Here is a 16,689-nt window from a genome sequence, read left to right on the forward strand (position 1 = left end):
CTCTGCCTCCCAGGTTCAGGCCATTCTCCTGCCTCAGCCTCCGGAGTAGCTGGGACTATAGGCGACCGCCACCACACCCAGCTAATTTTTTGTATTTTTAGTACAGACGGGTTTTCACCGTGTTAGCCAGGATGGTCTCAATCTCCTGACCTCGTGATCCGCCCGCCAAGGCCTCCCAAAGTGCTGGGATTACAGGTGTGAGCCACCGCGCCCGGCCAGATGCCTGGTTTTTAATCAAACACCACGGCCAGGCGTGGTGGCTCACGCCTGAAATCCCAGCACTTTGGGAGGCTATGGTGGGAGAATTGCTCGAGGCCAGGAGGTTGATGCCAGCCTGGGCAACACAGCAAGACCCCATCTCTACCAAAAATGAAAACATCAGCCAAGTGTGTGACGTGTGCCTATGGTCGCAGCTACTTGGGAGGCTGAGGTAGGATGATCACTTCAGCACGGGAGTTCGAAGCTGCAGTGAGCTATGATCACAGCACTGCGCCCAGCCTGGGTGACAGAGTGAGATCTTGTCTCAAAATATTAATAATAAAAAATTAATCACCACTTTAAACTTCCATGGCAAGAAATAAAAGACCATGACAAATAAACATGATAGGAAATGGTTCTACCATCCAACATCTTATGGATGAGCTTTCGAGCAAACTGATTCACACGTTGTATCTTACACGATACTGACACTAATAATTACCCCAAGTGATGCTGTGAGGCTTTGAAAACTAGAGGCAGGCCGGGCGCGGGGGCTCACGCCTGTAATCCCAGCACTATGGGAGGCCGAGGCAGGCGGATCACCTGAGGTCAGGAGTTTGAGACCAGCCTGGCCAACATGGTGAAACCCAGTCTCTACTAATAATACAAACAACTGGCTGAGTGTGTTGGCGGGCGCCGGTAGTCCCAGATACTCGGGAGGCTGAGGCAGGAGAATTGCCTGAACCCAGGAGGCGAAGGATGCAGTGAGCCAAGACCACGCCACTGCACTCCAGCCTGGGCAACAGAGTAAGACTGCATTGAAAAAAAAAAAAGATAAATCAGAACCCTCACATGCTGCTCGAGTGGATGGAAAATGGCACAGCACCAGTGGAAAACAGCCCGGTATCACCCAGAAACATCACATGCAGACTAAACCTAGGGCCCAACAATCTGCTCCCAGGTGCTGACCCAGGCGAAGTGAAAATGCAGGCGGAGCCCTCACAGGAGACGGTTCACAGCAGCACCAACACCGCAGCTGCCAGGCGGACACAAGCCGAATGTCCACCAACGGAGAAGCAAATAGACAAAATGTGCTCCCTCCAGATGATGGACTACTACTCAGCCATGAAAAGGAAGGAAGCACCGACAGCTGCCACAACCTAGATGGGCCTGGACGCATGGCGCTGGGTGGAACAATCCAGTCACAAGACAGGAAATTGTTCTACCATCCAGCATCTTGTGGATGAATTGTGTGTGACTCCACTTCCATGAAATGTTCAGAGTAGGCAAATCCACAAAGACAGGAAACAGCTTGGTGGTACCTGGGGGTAAGGGAGCAACGGGGGATGGGAGCGTGTACTACCGACATGCTCAGGAGGTGCTCAAGCTGACTGTGGGGATGGCTGCAGAGTTCTGTGAATTTACTGAAAACCACTGAATTGTTCACTGTAAACGGGTAAATTGAATAATATGTGAATCAAATCTCAACAAAACAGCTGCAAATACTAAACAGACTGCAGGGCGGGAATGGAGGGCCACCCTTACTTCCCAGGTGCTGTGCTGGGTGCCCAGGATGGCACATGGTCCCGGCCCTGACTCAGGAGCACAGAGACAGACTCTGCTCAGTGTGTAGAACAGGGCCTCTTGCATCCCAGCTGTGACCAGGAGAGGCAAGCAACAGAATCTCCTTCCATCCCTCCACAAGAGCATGAAGCTTCCGCTGCCTGCTGGGACCACTGCACCCTCAGCAAACCCAGGCAGGGCACGGCTCCCGCTGGGGAAGACTCCAACACAACGCAGATGTAGCTGGTGCACAACAGCTAGCCATGTGCACCCAGGGCGCAGAGACCTCCTGCAGAACACCCACCTGAAGGATGACCAGAAGCCCCAGGACAGCTGTCTTCACATCCTCCAAGGAGGCCGAGTACGCGGCCACATCCCTTTCTTCCAACTCCGGGGGTGGGGAGAGGGAGCGGGCCATCACCTTTAAACAGAAGGCCAGGACTTACATGCAGGCTCACAGATCTCTGCGGCAACAGCCGTCAGAACACTTTCTTTTCTTTCTTTTTTTTTTTTTTTTTTTGAGACGGAGTCTCGCTCTGTCCCCAGGCTGGAGTGCAGTGGCCGGATCTCAGCTCACTGCAAGCTCCGCCTCCCGGGTTTATGCCATTCTCCTGCCTCAGCCTCCCGAGTAGCTGGGACTACAGGCACCCGCCACCTCGCCCGGCTACTTTTTTGAATTTTTTAGTAGAGACGGGGTTTCACTGTGTTAGCCAGGATGGTCTCGATCTCCTGATCTCGTGATCCGCCCATCTCAGCCTCCCAAAGTGCTGGGATTACAGGCTTGAGCCACCGCGCCCAGCCCAGAACACTTTCTACCACGAACACCTTCTCTTTTTTTTTTTTTTTTGAGACAGAGCCTTGCTCTGTCGCCCAGGTTGAAGTATAGTGGCAGAATCTGGGTTCACTGCAACCTTCACCTCCCAGGTTCAAGCGATTCTCCTGCCTCAGCCTCCCGAGCAGCTGGGATTACAGGCGCCCACCACCACGCATGGCTAATTTTTGTATTTTTAGTAGAGACGGGATTTCACTATGTTCGCCAGGCTGGTCTTGATCTCCGGATCTCAAGCCATCCACCGGCCTCGGCCTCCCAAAGTGCTGGGATTACAGGCGTGAGCCACTGTGCCCACCCTTCATCTTTATTTCTCAAAAGCAAAGATACCCTTTATACCCTGTGCAAAAACCAAAACGCATCTGAAAATCAAAGAGCAAGCTATTGGCTGGGCAGGAAGGACAGCAGGCCAAAGCCCCGGCCCCAGGTCTGGGCTCCAGCACGGGTCCAGGAGGCCCAGACCAGCTGCCCCCGAGAGCGACAGGACACCCAGGTCCAGGACTTTCAGTCGGGACACAAACCCAGCATTGGCAGGCCCTGCAAAGGCCTCGGGACACCCATCCTGCAGGGAGGGGAGCCTCACCTACGGAGACAGCTGTCCGGTCACTCGAAGAAGGGGACAGAGGGCCCAGAGGCCATTTCTGCCCATGGAGCTCTGGCACCCTAGCACCCATCCCTGGGTGCAACGGCTCTCACCTTCTCGATGATGTCCAGCAGACTGTTGAAGTGGTGTGTGTGGCAGCCCTCTGCCAGGTCCACCAGCAACTGGGTGGCCAGCTTTCGGACCTGATGGTCTTTATCCTCGGGGATGTGGGAGAGCTGAGAGATGACCACTGAGTTAATCAGCTCCTCCTGCACAGGCACAAGGGAGGCCAGTGAGCACCAGCCCAGCAAGAGCCACATCTCGTGACACTTCCAATTCCTCAGGAACCAACCCGGAACCAGCGGACATGTCCCTCAGGCCTTCAGGACAGCTGGGCAGGGAGCACAAGCCCCCGCTGAGCGTGACTCAGAGACCCCAGGGCCCTTTCCCAGGGATCCTGTCCAGTTCCTCGTTCAGAAGGCTGGTGAGCACCGCAGGGCGACCCGGCACAGGCACGGGGCCCACGACTCACAAGGAGCAGCCAAGGTGAGGCCCTGCCCTTCACCGTCACAGCTGAGAACCCCTCCCACGTGGTGCTGTGCGTGTGTGTGTGAGGGTGAGTGCGTGTGGTGTATGCATGCGTGGGCGTGGGCGTGTGTGCCTGTGCATGCATGTGTGAGTGTGCGTGTGTGTGTGCGTGCTGTGCTGGGGACAGCGTGAGTTTTCACAGAAGCAGGTAAAAAGTTCCACAGTAACAGAGACCAGGACAAGACCAGCCCTAATGAGAGAAGTCAGAGGACCCAGAGGAACTTCCAGGAGGCGGCCCTTAGCTCCATCAGATGGGAAGCGGGATTGCAATGCCCAGAAAAGGGCAATTCAAGGAGAGTGGAGGCTGGGGAGAGGAGCAGAGCGGGCAGCTCTCAGGAGGGCAGGACTGCAAGGCTGCAGGGAGGAGTGCGGTGGGAAGGCACAGTCTCGGAGCTAAGCTGCGCCTCCTGGGAAAGGGGTATGGCTGGCAGGCACACAAATGTCTCTCAAGGAAGGTGGGCCTGGGGCCACAGAGCTCCCAGAGGAGGCAGTGGAGAGGGAGAGCCCGCAGAGGAGAGAGACCAGGCAGGGCTGGCGATCAGGCCAGGTGCACAGGGTGAACGTCATGACAGAAACAGAAGACAATGTCCCCACGCGAGACTGATCTAAACGAACTTGAACAGAATTCTTAAGAGGCTCCTGTAGCCGGGCGCGGTGGCTCAAGCCTGTAATCCCAGCACTTTGGGAGGCCGAGACGGGCGGATCACGAGGTCAGGAGATCAAGACCATCCTGGCTAACACGGTGAAACCCCGTCTCTACTAAAAATACAAAAAAAAAAACTAGCCGGGCGAGGTGGCGGGCGCTTGTAGTCCCAGCTACTCGGGAGGCTGAGGCAGGAGAATGGCGTGAACCCGGGAGGCGGAGCTTGCAGTGAGCTGAGATCCGGCCACTGCACTCCAGCCTGGGCGGCAGAGCGAGACTCCGTCTCAAAAAAAAAAAAAAAAAAAAAAAAAAAAAAAAAAAAAAAAAAAAAAAACAAAAAAAAAAAAAAAAAAAAAAAAAAAAAAAAAAAAAAAAAAAAAAAAGAGGCTCCTGTGTTCGGTGACAACCCGGCCGGAGCTCCCTGAGGGCGGGCACTGTGCCTTCCTTGCTACTTGGCCATGTGTCAAGGCCTGGCAGAGGAGCCCAGGACGAGCAAGCCAGCGAATGAACAGGGGTAAACAGACCACGCTGGGGGCTGCAGAGGGCCCGGTAGGACCGAAGTCCTAGGCAGAGCCCGGCTCTGTGGCAGAATGTACACAACGGAGACCGCCCACCCTGTGGAGAAAAAGCCTTGAGCCCCCAGGGCGGCCGCCCTGAACACGCACCTCGTAGAACTGCCTGTTGATGAGCAGCACAAAGGACAGCACATCCAGCACCTTGATGCGCACGGCGCCTCGGGACTCGCTCCTATGGGACAGCAGCCTGCTGGGGCGGGTGGGGAGTGCCCGGCCACAGCCCCGCACCAGCCTGTCCGCCTGGCACAGGCCAGCCCGATTCTGGGTCCTCCCGCATCCAGGCACACAGGGCACAAAGCTCTGCCTCCCAGGACACGTCTCTCCAGACCACCCCCCATAGGAGGCAGCCCAGTGGCGTCACGAGAGGACCTTGTCCTGCTGGACTGGAAGGCAAGCTAGCACCTGCTCACCCAGAGCCGGGGCTCTCCAGAGGCAGAGACGGGGACCCCGCTCGTCGGGCATCCTGAGACCCGGCCCGGGTGGGCCCCAGACAGAGACAGGGCCAGGCTCCAGGTGCCAGGCAAGGCTGCAGAGGACTCCCTACCTAAAGAATCTCTCCATCAGCGCCTGCAGGTTCTGAATCCAGCCGTCCTTGGCCGGGTGAATGGACTGCGCTCTATAGGAGATCAGGTTCAGGAGGGAGGACTCCTGTCAAACGAAAAGCTGGTGTTGCCCCTCTGCCCCTCCGGCGCTCGCCTTCTCCACACCGGGCTGCTGACTGAGAGGCCGGGTTGCTGTCAGAGCCCAGCTGCCTCACAGCCTGCAGCCCACAGACACAAAGGCACTCCTGGCAGTGGGGAAGACGTGCGTCCAAACCCATGGGAAAGCCTGGGTCCTAAGCTGAGTGTTCCTGGCAAAATGACTGCAGCCGCCTGGGAGCCACAGGACTCCACAGAGCCGGATGGAAGCTTCCTCCACACAGGTGGGAGGAAACTGATGATGGGTGGGCTGACACCGAGCTTGTTAGCAAACACACGCTCCGCCCGCCAGCGCCCAGCAGCCTCCCCTGCCCGAGCGCAGAGACCAGGAAAGCAGGCGCCCACCTGGCTCTGAGGCTCAGAAAGCTGCTCTTCACCCAGCACCCGGCCCCTCCTCACCAGCCACAGCCCAAAGGCCCCACCCAGGAAGGGGTCTCACAGGCCTCTGGTCTGCACATCTCTCCACCAGTTCAAAGTATCTCTCCTGAGACCCGTGGAACTCATTCTGGTCACACAGCTCCTCCACCGTGGTCAGCAGGTCATGGACGATGGTCCTGAGCTCCGGGCTGTCCAAGGTCTGCAGTATCAGGAACCATGACACAGGCTGACTTCCACTCCCCGCGTGGACTCGGCACCAGAGGCCTCGCTACGCACCCGCCGCAGGGGGACGCCCTCAGCCCTCTCAGGCCGCTCTGGGCTACATGGGTTGAGACACCCCCCAGATTGTCTCCAGAGGCCACAGTAGCTGGGATGGCAGCTGCTGTTCCTGCCCGTACCCCACCCCCAGGGAATCCTGGCTGTGCTCACGCAGCTGGGCCAAGGAAGCTCGGGCAGGAGGGCCAAGAGTAGCCACAACTACAAGCCTTTCTTGCCTCTCCCCGGTCCAGCCTCTTCTAGAAGCCCCAGGCTGCGGCCTCTGCCATTGCCACTCAGTGCGGCAAATCCCCTGGCCAGGGATCAGGGACAATGCTCTGGCCCAGCGACAGGCCCTGAGAGGACTTCAGTCCCTGCTAAGTCCCAGCCTCCCTTCCGCTGCCTGGCTTTCTGTACATCGCCCACCCCTGGCTCTGGGAAAAGGCACAGTTTTGAGGCTGCTGGATACCGGCCTCGCCTCCCCAGGACCCCTGTGCTGATGAGCCTGTGTGGCTGTAGAGTCCTCCTTAAAGCTGCGGTTAAGAGACTCGACTAATGCGCTCCTCCAAAGTCACGCCAAAGCCACACTGGCATCCCTCTGGGAACTGTGCCGGGGCCCACTCAGGCCATGAAGACGGCCTGCAGATCACTCTGCGGACTGTGGGCAACAGTGGCCCAGCCCCGGCTCACCTATTGCATATTCCTGTCTGGGGCCAAAATGGTGCAGCACGTCTGGAAAAATCAGATCTGTCTCCAGTGCAAGGTGGATGAGCACCACTGTGAATCACCAGAGAACACGGTTCCGGCAGTCTTTGTGGGACCACCAGAGATGGGGCCCAAGGTACCATCTTCCAAGTGGGCCAAGCCTGCCTGTCTGGGGTCCCAGTGCTCCCTGGAGCTCCTGCCCCCACCCCACCTGGAGCTGCTGAAGGAGCCGTTCGATGATGTTCAGCAGAATGTCCCACGTCACCACCTGGAGCTCCTTCCTATACTTCTTGATGAGCCTGGTGATGGACAGGACGATCTCATAGGACACCACCTCGTTCGGACATGCCATGGCCTGGAACATGAGCCCGGCCAGCACACAGGGTCACCGCTGCTTGCTCACTGTGAGACGCCCTCCCAGTCACCCTTGGAACCGGGAGTAGCACACCTGAGGCCACAGTGCCCACCACACATGCATCGGGGCCACAGAACAGCATGTGGGGCGCCCAGGAGGAGTTTCTACACGCTCCAGCACAGTCAGGACCCAGACGGGGCCCCACCCCATGCCTGCCTGCCAAGTCCCTGACTCGGATAGACCAGCAACTGAATCCTGGGCACCCGGTGGGCCAGCCCAGCAGCACCTGAAAGCTGCCCTGAGTTCTGTTGCAAGCCGAGCACAAAGACAATGTCTCCCGGCCCCCTCTACGGGAGGGGTGGAGCAGGGAGAGCAGAGGTGGAGCACAGAGAGCAGAGGATCAGGAGAGCCCTGTGACCCGCACCGCAGCCCGTCACTATAAAACCGGCACAGTGCGCTCGCCCCACCTTCCAGGGAGCTGTGAGCACCGACCGAGGACGGACACGAAAAGCACTCTGTCATCATAGGGCACGGAGACTGAAGCTATACCACCGCCATCTGTGCCAGGCGCCACTGCAGAGACAGGGCAAGATCAGCACTCGACAAAACAGCGCCGCCAACAGCAAGAGAACGGCCACCCCAGAGGCAGCACTCGCCCCTCCACTGACAACTCCAGAAGGTGCAACTCGCAAGATGTAAGGTTTGCCTGAGAATAAAGCCTTTGGGCCGGGTGCAGTGGCGCACGTCTATCATCTCAGCACTTTCGGAGGCCAAGGTGGGTGGATCACCTGAGCTCAGGAGTTCAAGACCAGCCTGACCAACATGGTGAAACCCCATCTCTACCAAAAATACAAAAACACTAGCCTTGGCCAGGCACAGTGGCTCACACCTGTAATCCCAGCACTTTGGGAGGCCGAGACTGGCGGATCACCTGAGGTCGGGAGTTTGAGACCAACACAGAGAAACCCTGTCTCTACTAAAAATACAAAATGAGCTGTGCATAGTGGCGCATGCCTGTAATCCCAGCTACTCAGGAAGCGGAGGTTGCACTGAGCCAAGATCGCACCATTACACTCCAGCCTGGGCAACAAGAGCGAAACTCTGTCTCAAAAAAAAAAAAAAAAAACCATTAGCCAGGCATTGTGGCAGGCACCTATAATCCCACATCCTCAGGAGGCAGAGGCAGAACTGCTTGAACTGGGGAGGCAGAGGTTGCAGCGAGCCGAGATAGCGCCATTGTACTCCAGCCTGGGCAACAAGAGTGAAACTCCGTCTCAAAAAAAAAAAAGAGACAGAATAAAGTCTTTGCCCGGGCATGGGGGCTTACACCTGTAATCCCAGCACTTTGGAGGTCTGAGGTGGGCGGATCACTTGAAGTCAGGAATTCGACACCAGCCTGGCCAACATGGCGAAACCCAGTCTCTACTAAAAAACACAAAATTAGCCAGGCGTGGTGGCAGGCACCTGTAATCCCAGCTACTCAAGGAGGCTGAGACAACAGAATCACTTGAACCGGGAGGTGGAGATTGCAGTCAGCCAAGCAAAAAGAGCAGAGCTCCTTCTCAAAAAAAACCAAAAAAGACTAAAGCCTTCACAGGGCCCCAAACCTCACCCCCAGCTGCAAAGCAACTGCCTGGAAAGGCCTACTGCAGCCCCTGCAGCAGGACCCGGTGGGGTGGGTGGGCAGGCCTGAGGGGAGCTCTCCCGTTCCTGCCAGCTCATCGCACACGGAAACCGCCTTACCTGGTAAAATGATGGCAGCACCGATGTCGGCGAGTTCCTGAGAGAATACAGCCGGTGGGCTCCCCAGAGAGCCATGCCCACAAAAAACACGGCTCCTCTCAGCAGGGGCGCGTCCTCCATGTAGGCTCTGAAAGTGTTCCCCAGAGAGACAGAATGTGAGCAGGGCTCTGGCCAGGGTCCGCCGTGGACGTGTGAGGCTGCCAAGGCTCCTGCAGCAGCCCCAGAGGTCCCTCTGCTTGGCGGGCCGGAGCACCGCTGGGGAAGGGCAGGGAACAGAGGCCAGCAGTAACGCTCTCGTTCACTCTCACGCACAGGCGGCCCCCATCACTGCTGACCACGCTGTGAGCTACAGGTCATGCCAGGGACAGGAACGCGGCGAGAGGGATGGCCCACAGCCTCACAGTCTGGGGGAGACAGGCACCAGCCACACAGTCTCCCAGGTAAACGCAAAATCTCTTCCTCCAATCACAGCCAAGAAGAAAAGCCACAGCAAAAACTACTCAGGGAGGTAGGGGAGTTAGTGACCATGCTAAGACCTCAGGAAACAGACGAACTCGGCAAAGGTGGAAGAACCTGCTAGTAAGAGGAATCAGGGCATGCACAAGCCCTTGGTGGATGGGAGAAGGCAAGATGGAGGAAAGGAGAGATGCAGGCGCTGGGGCAGGGCTGGGAGAGATGCAGGGCTGAGGCAGGGCTGGGCCCCAGGGCTGGTTCCATGGGAGGAGCTTGCACCCTGAGGGCACTGGGAGTCATCTGGCTTCCAGCAAAGGGTGACACAGACACATCTGTGTCAGAAAAAGGCCACTCGGGTGCTGCGTGGACTGGGCTTCAGGAGGCGCGGATGGATACAGGAGAGCAGGAGGAAGGGGATCTGGCAGCACAGGTGGGAGGCCAGGGTATGGGCAGAGCTGAGTCATCTCTCGGGGCTAAAGCAGCAGAAGTGGCCACAGTCTGGCTGTGGGGGTGAGGGCAAGGGCAGCGTCAAGGCCAAGACCTTGAGCCTCGCCTTGTAACAGGCTAAGCTGTGGGGGAGCGCGCTGGAGGAGGTCCGAGCGCAGGGTAGGCACTGAGCTGGGTGTGGATATTCTGTGGAACTGACAGAGGAAGGAGAGGACCGGGGCTCCCTCCTAGAAGTCATGGGCTTCGCTCTAGTGGCAGCCTCTGGAACAGCTGCCCGAAAGGACAAGGCCTCTCTAAGCCAGTGTGTGCCCAGCAAGGACACCAGAGCTGCCCTGAGGGCCGTGCTGGCCTCCACCGCCCTGCGCCCCGCCCACCACACTCACCTGTCCTCCATGAGGTGGCACATGTTGTAGATGGCACTGTGGCCCAGGTGGGTGCCAAGGAGGTTCCGCATCAGCTGCAAGACACGATGCACGTCAGGGACAGGCAGGCACAAGCCCTGCCCGCAGCCCCAGTCCCTCTCCTGGCCCCACTTGGCTGCTGCCCTATAGCCACCCAAGGTCCAGCCAGCTCGCCACCATCTCCCAAAGACAGAGGCAGCAGGGTTCTCAAAATGCCACCAAAACCCTGACCTCAGCTCAACTGCCTGGGAAAATGACACTGGCTGTCCCTCAACAGGCCATTGTCTGGCCACCCCAAGAATCAGACAGCCATTCATGGGAGACAAGATGGCCCTTGTCCCGTCCATGTGCCCTCAGGAACCTTCCAGAGCCGTTTCAGAGACCCCACCTTCCAGCAAGGCTCGCAGAGCTCCTTGACATTGATGGTGCGGCACAGGGTGACGATGAACAGCGGGAGGCTCTCAGCCGGCAGGCAGTTGTAGCAGACCACGGCGTCCAGCACCTGCAGGGAGACCTGGTGGAGAGGGAGATGGCTCACGCCGGTCCTACCCCAGCTCCTCCCCACAGGAGAGGACACCCAGGCCTCCTTCCCACCTCCTCCAGCCTGTGCTGCCACCTCTCCCCACTGCCATAGCAGCCTTTCTCCAAGCCACCGGCCGAGCGGGCATGCGGGAAGCACCTGACATCCCTGTCACTTGGGTCATCGATGCTGTCATCCACCCTGAGCTACAACTCCACACGGAGGCGCCCGGCTCTCCTGACCTATATGGAGGACTCCTGAGACTCAGAGAGATCCAGCAGCTTGCCCAGGGCCACACAGCCAGCAGCTGGCACACAGGGCTCAATCCCCAGGCCCCAGCCTCCCAGAAACCAGGGTGAAATGGGCCAGCCCTGGGGAGGGGAGGCACTGACCTCTATGTCCACAGAGGACGCGGTCCGGACGCAGAGCAGGCAGATCATCCTGCAGGGAGCAGCAAGGTCAGTCCCGGCAGCGTGGCCTGGAGGTCCGAGCTGCCACGGGCCGCGCTTTAGTCACTCTGTGATGCCAATAACACACACGGCTCATCCTCCCTGGGGGTCCCACCCACCCAAGCACTTAGGTGCCTGCTGTGTGCCAGCCACTGTTCTCGGTGCTGGGTGTTCAGCGTGAGACAGAGGCCCGGCCCTCACAGATCTCATGCAACGTTCTGAACGAACAACAAAAAGATAACCTAGACATCAGGTGATAGCTAAAAAGAAGACAGCTACATACTTTTCCTTTTTTTTTTTTTTTTTTTTTTTGAGACGGAGTGTCTTGCTCTGTCGCCCAGACTGGGGTGCAGTGGCCGGAACTCAGCTCACTGCAAGCTCCGCCTCCCAGGTTTACGCCATTCTCCTACCTCAGCCTCCCGAGTAGCTGGGACTACAGGCGCCCGCCAACCCGCCCGGCTAGTTTTTTTTTTGCATTTTTTAGTAGAGACGGGGTTTCACTGTGTTAGCCAGGATGGTCTCAATCTCCTCACCTTGTGATCCGCCCGTCTCGGCCTCCCAAAGTGCTGGGATTACAGGCTTGAGCCACCGCACCCGGCCTACTTTTTCTTTTTTTTTTTGAGACGGAGTTTCACCCAGGCTGGAGTGCAATGGCACGATCTCCGCTCACTGTAACCTCTGCCTTCCGGTTTCAAACGATTCTCCTGCCTCAGCCTTCCGAGTAGCTGGGATTACACACTCCCACAATGCCCGGCTAATTTTTGTATTTTTGGTAAAGACGGGGTTTCACCATGTTGGCCAGGCTGGTCTCGAACTCCTGACCTCATGATCTGCCTGCCTCGGCCTCCCAAAGTGCTGATATTACAGGCATGAGCCACTGTGCCCAGCTCAACCTCTATTTTTTTGGTGCTTTCAACAACTTTATTCACTGCGGAGCTGAACTTAGGACCATTATCAGAACAGGATCTCAATTATTTTCTTACTGAACCATCCTTGCGATGTACTCATCGAGGTAACAGCTGTTGAATTTGACCAAGTTCACCAGCACCAGAAGGAATTCCGAGGACAAGCCGACATCCATCCACTGCAGGACAAAGTCCGCTGCGGGAGAAACGGCGGTGGTTTGCGAGGATGCCGAATCTACATCTTCCACTCACCTCCACCTCCCCACGCAGGAGAGTGTGTCCAAACCCATCACTGCCAGAAATCACATCATCAGTCCCCCGGAAGCAACAGGCGGACCACGCACTGGGCCCGAAGAGGCTCAGGGGAGTCCAGGCAGACCGTAGGATCTACCACCCCGGGGCTGCACAGAGGGTATGCACCGAGGCGGCAGCAGGAGCGTGTGCCGTACACTCAGGGCCTGACCCAAGGCTGGTAGACGCCGACATCACCAGATTCCCGGGCGTTCCCCACCCCTACGAGAGCGCTGCTCGGAGGAGATGTGCGCACACTTGGCAGCCAGCCACGTCACCTCAGACAGTAAACCTGATGGTGGGCACCTGGCCGGCTTAACACGTGCCTCGGGGCCACTTGGGCCACGCAGATGAGCCCGGGTGCACGGAGCTGCATGGGCACACCCGCTACAGGCCATCCCTGAGAACTGCAGCCCCTCCCCAGCCCCAGGTCCTTCCCATCCCAGAAACCTCACACCCAGTGCGGCGCCCACCCAGCTCTTCCTCCAAGTAGGTGATGTGCCTCCCATTGTCTGTGAGGGCCTTAAAAACGTCCAGCCTTTCGTGGAGGTCTTCGTTGGAAGGGTAATCCTTGATGACCTTAAAGAAGAGGGCTCTGAGGACCCCCAAACGCTCGCCCTAAAGACAAAAGCCACAGGATCAGCAGAGCCGGCCAGCGTCTCCCACACAGCTGCCAAGAAGTCCCTGAAGTGCAGGGGCGCCTGGACTGCAGCCCTGGTCCCCTCTCCTTCCCATAGGAGCGCCCTGCAAGGGACAGATCTGCAGCATCAGTGGTGCTCAGTGCAGGGGGCTGGATGCACTGGCGGATGGGAAGCAACTGCTGTGTGTCGGGACCTGGCACAGCAGGTGGCACAGAGCAGGAGACGACACAGCTCCTGCCCGACCCCTGCACTCGGTCCAGGGCAGACAGCCTTGTGCTCACAGACTGAGGACAAAGCCTAAGTGGGGGAAGCCCCGGAGAGCCTGTGAGAGTGGACGGCCCTTCTGAGCAGCTGGGACATCAAGGAGTGGAAGTGGCCAACCAGGGGAGGCAGGAACACCAAGAGGCCTGGGTGTCCAGGGTCAGCCAAGACCAGCACAGCTGGAATGCAGTGAGCAGCGGAGTAGCCCCAAAGGGTGCAAGGGCAAAACAACATGCAGCCCCACACCAGCTGCCAGGTACGGTCTCCGCACTCTGCGAGAACTGCCTCATGTGATCCCCAGAACATCCCATGAGAGGAAGGTGCAACGACCATCTGTTTACAGGCGAGGAGGCAGTGTGCCCACCGTCATACAGACCTCATGACAACAGGAGACCCCACAGGCCATCCAGCTCCAGAGCCCGTCGGCCCCTAGACCCTGTGCCCAGCCACTCACTGAGGCAGGAGTCCAAACACGGCCCAGCAGGGACAGGACAGTCAGTGGGTGGCCTGACGTCACCCATCCCAGCGTCACCCCGGGCCTTACCTGCCCCTGAATGATGGCCTTCAGCAGAGCCAGCACCGCATGCCGGGCCTCCAGTGGCCGTTCTGGCTGCAACAGATCCGCAACCGCCTTCCAGAGTGCTTCCACTGCGTGCTGTCACCAGCAGAGGGGACAGCGGTGAGGATATGCTCTCCAAGAACCCTGGCCCCGGCAACTGGAACAGTGCCGTGAGCAAAGGACAGGGTGGAACAACGGGGGCTTGTGACTTAGAGCCCCACCTCTAAAGCTCGTATCTCCTGTGTCTCCCGCAGCCTGAGATGACCACAGGCTTGGTATGAGGAATGGCTCAGAGCTGCCTCAAACCCCAGCAGGTCCCTTTAACCCCCACCAGGTGACAGACTGGGGCTGAGAGGAGAGCAGCAGGCCAGGGCAGCGATCCTGGCCTCACCTGGACCAGCAGGGAGTCCCACTAGAGCTGCCGGAACGCTGACAGGAAGTCATGGGACAGTCTCAGAACCACAGGCGCACACTGAGCCCTAGGCCTGCAGCTGACCCAGAATCCCTGCTTGATGGCTTTCCTCTAGTGAACACGCCAGCGTGGGGTCCTCGACCCCACGCCCTTGCCCAGCCTCTGCTACCTGCCTGACTTGCTGAGAAAGAGTGCCATGTGGCCTGCTGAAATCTGCCTCCTCTAACTGCCACCCAGCCTGTGGGGTGCTCATCCCTGCTCCCTAAAGCTGCCAGAATCAGTCTCACTCAGCAGGGGTTTGGGCTGGCTCTCACCACCTTCCCTTCTCCACATTAACCACCAGCCACGGCTTTCAGAACACGGGCTCACTCCTGGCCTTACTCCTCTAAGGAGGGCAACGAAAATGGCCATATTCTGGCCAAGTGCAGTGGCTCACGCCTGTAATCTCAGCACTTCGGGTGGCAGAGGGGAGAGGGTCGCATCAGCCAGGAGTTTCAGACCAGCCTGCGCGACACAGTGAGACCCTGTCACGACAAAAAAATATAAAACTTTGCCAGGCGTGGTGCTGCACGCCTGTAGTCCCAGCTACCTGAGCGGCTAAAGTAGGAGGATCGCGTGAGCCTGGCAGGTTGAGGCTGCAGGGAGCCATGATTGTGCCACTGCACCCCAGCCTGGGTGACACAGTGAGACCTTGTCTCTAACCAAATAACAAAATGGCCGTGTTCTTTTAGACATCATCTGACCAACATCCCAATCAATTCAAGACAACTGGCACTCTCACCTCCTTTGTCTATTGACAATACTCCTGCAGTTGCAACCTCAGCTGCAAAGATGCGCGGACACAGGCCCCGGGACCATCCCAGCCTCGGAGGCCTATTCATCTACTCACAGGCTGCCCCAGGCCCACACAAACAACTCTCAGAACAGGACGCAGAACGCTTATTCCTTTTTTGTTGTTTTTTGAGATGAAGTCTTGCTCTGTTGCCCAGCCTGCAGTGCAATGGCACAATCTCAGCTCACCGCAACCTCTGCCTCCTGAGTTTAAGCGATTCTCCTCCCTCAGCCTCCCGAGTAGCTCGGATTACAGGTGCCCGATACCACGCCCAGTTAATTTTTGTATCTTTTCTAGAAACGGGGTTTTGCCATATTGGCCAGGCTGGTCTCGAACTCCTGACCTCAGGTGATCCATCCACCTTGGCCTCCCAAAGTGCTGGGATTACAGGCGTGAGCTACTGCGCCTGGCCAAGGACACCTATTCTTTACACTTATCCTTGCTAACGTGCAGCCAGCATGTTTCAGATGAGCTGCTGCAGAGGTAGCAATCACTCTCCTCTTAGCAGATCTCAGCATGGGAGGTCCAGGTCTTCTCACTACTTTCCCACACACAGATGCTGGGCAAGGCAAGGGCAGAGCCCTCAGGTGCTCCACCAGCAACCTGCACTCCCAAAATGACCACTTCCTGTCCCGTCCCCAGGTCATCAGGAAAGTATGGCAATGTCTGCCCAAAATAAAAACTTCTACGTCCATGACGTCGACCAATACCACTGACCAGTCACCCTCCCAAAGTGGCACCAAGCCCAGCGTGCCTAGGAGTGTTCTCTGTGGAACGAACCCTTTCTTGATTTTTCTTGGCCTGAACTTATAATAGGAGAGGGCGAGTGAGCATGCACTTCCATCAGCCACTACAAACTCTTCCAGGCATCGCCACACCTGGCTTCTTTTTTAGTATAGACGGGGTTTCACCAGGTTAGCCAGGCTGGTCTCAAACTCCTGACCTCGTGATCCACCCGCCTCGGCCTCCGAAAGTGCTGGGATTAGAGGTGTGAGCCCCCGCACCCTCTTTCTGGTGTTGCTAGAAAAGCCCAATCCCTTTGCTCCCTACTTCCACACTTGATTGGTCCCTCAAGGTTGTATTCAGGGCATTCCCAGTAGCTTCCCCATCACTATGACGAAAGCTAAATTTCCCTACAACAGTGCAAGTCAGCCAGGTGCGGTGGCTCACGCCTGTAATCCCAGCACTCTGGGAGGCCGAGGCAGATGGTTCATGAGGTCAGGAGTTCGAGACCAGCCTGGCCAACATGGTAAAACCCCGTCTCTACTAAAAATACAAAATGTAGCTGGGCGTGGTGGCGCATGCCTGTAATCCCAGCTACTTGGGAGGCTGAGGCAGGAGAATTGCTTGAACCCGGGAGGCGCAGGTTGCAGTGAGCTGAGATTGTGCCAGCCTGGGCGAAAGA

General features: G+C 57.7%; 1 protein-coding gene across 10 annotated transcripts in view; it reads right to left on the minus strand.

Moving 5' to 3' along the window:
- The window catches only part of TSC2 (TSC complex subunit 2), a 40,971-nt gene that overhangs the window by 21,038 nt on the left and 3,244 nt on the right, over positions 1 to 16,689 (minus strand). For 8 of the 10 annotated variants that reach the window (XM_025370667.1, XM_025370664.1, XM_025370670.1 and 5 more), the window contains 13 exons: positions 14,026 to 14,136; positions 13,053 to 13,197; positions 12,367 to 12,484; positions 11,327 to 11,375; positions 10,803 to 10,928; positions 10,397 to 10,470; positions 9,114 to 9,240; positions 7,227 to 7,370; positions 6,117 to 6,254; positions 5,524 to 5,627; positions 5,070 to 5,151; positions 3,287 to 3,442; positions 2,066 to 2,182 (listed from right to left, as the gene is read on the minus strand). In XM_025370667.1, the coding sequence (XP_025226452.1) occupies positions 2,066 to 2,182; positions 3,287 to 3,442; positions 5,070 to 5,151; positions 5,524 to 5,627; positions 6,117 to 6,254; positions 7,227 to 7,370; positions 9,114 to 9,240; positions 10,397 to 10,470; positions 10,803 to 10,928; positions 11,327 to 11,375; positions 12,367 to 12,484; positions 13,053 to 13,197; positions 14,026 to 14,136 (1,491 nt within the window). The remainder of the gene's footprint in view (positions 1 to 2,065; positions 2,183 to 3,286; positions 3,443 to 5,069; positions 5,152 to 5,523; positions 5,628 to 6,116; positions 6,255 to 7,226; positions 7,371 to 9,113; positions 9,241 to 10,396; positions 10,471 to 10,802; positions 10,929 to 11,326; positions 11,376 to 12,366; positions 12,485 to 13,052; positions 13,198 to 14,025; positions 14,137 to 16,689) is intronic. The other 2 variants (XM_025370671.1, XM_025370674.1) reach the window with 2 other exon arrangements.

The sequence above is a fragment of the Theropithecus gelada genome, chromosome 20 (genome assembly GCF_003255815.1).
Source record: "Theropithecus gelada isolate Dixy chromosome 20, Tgel_1.0, whole genome shotgun sequence".
NCBI classification, from domain to species: Eukaryota; Metazoa; Chordata; class Mammalia; order Primates; family Cercopithecidae; genus Theropithecus; species Theropithecus gelada.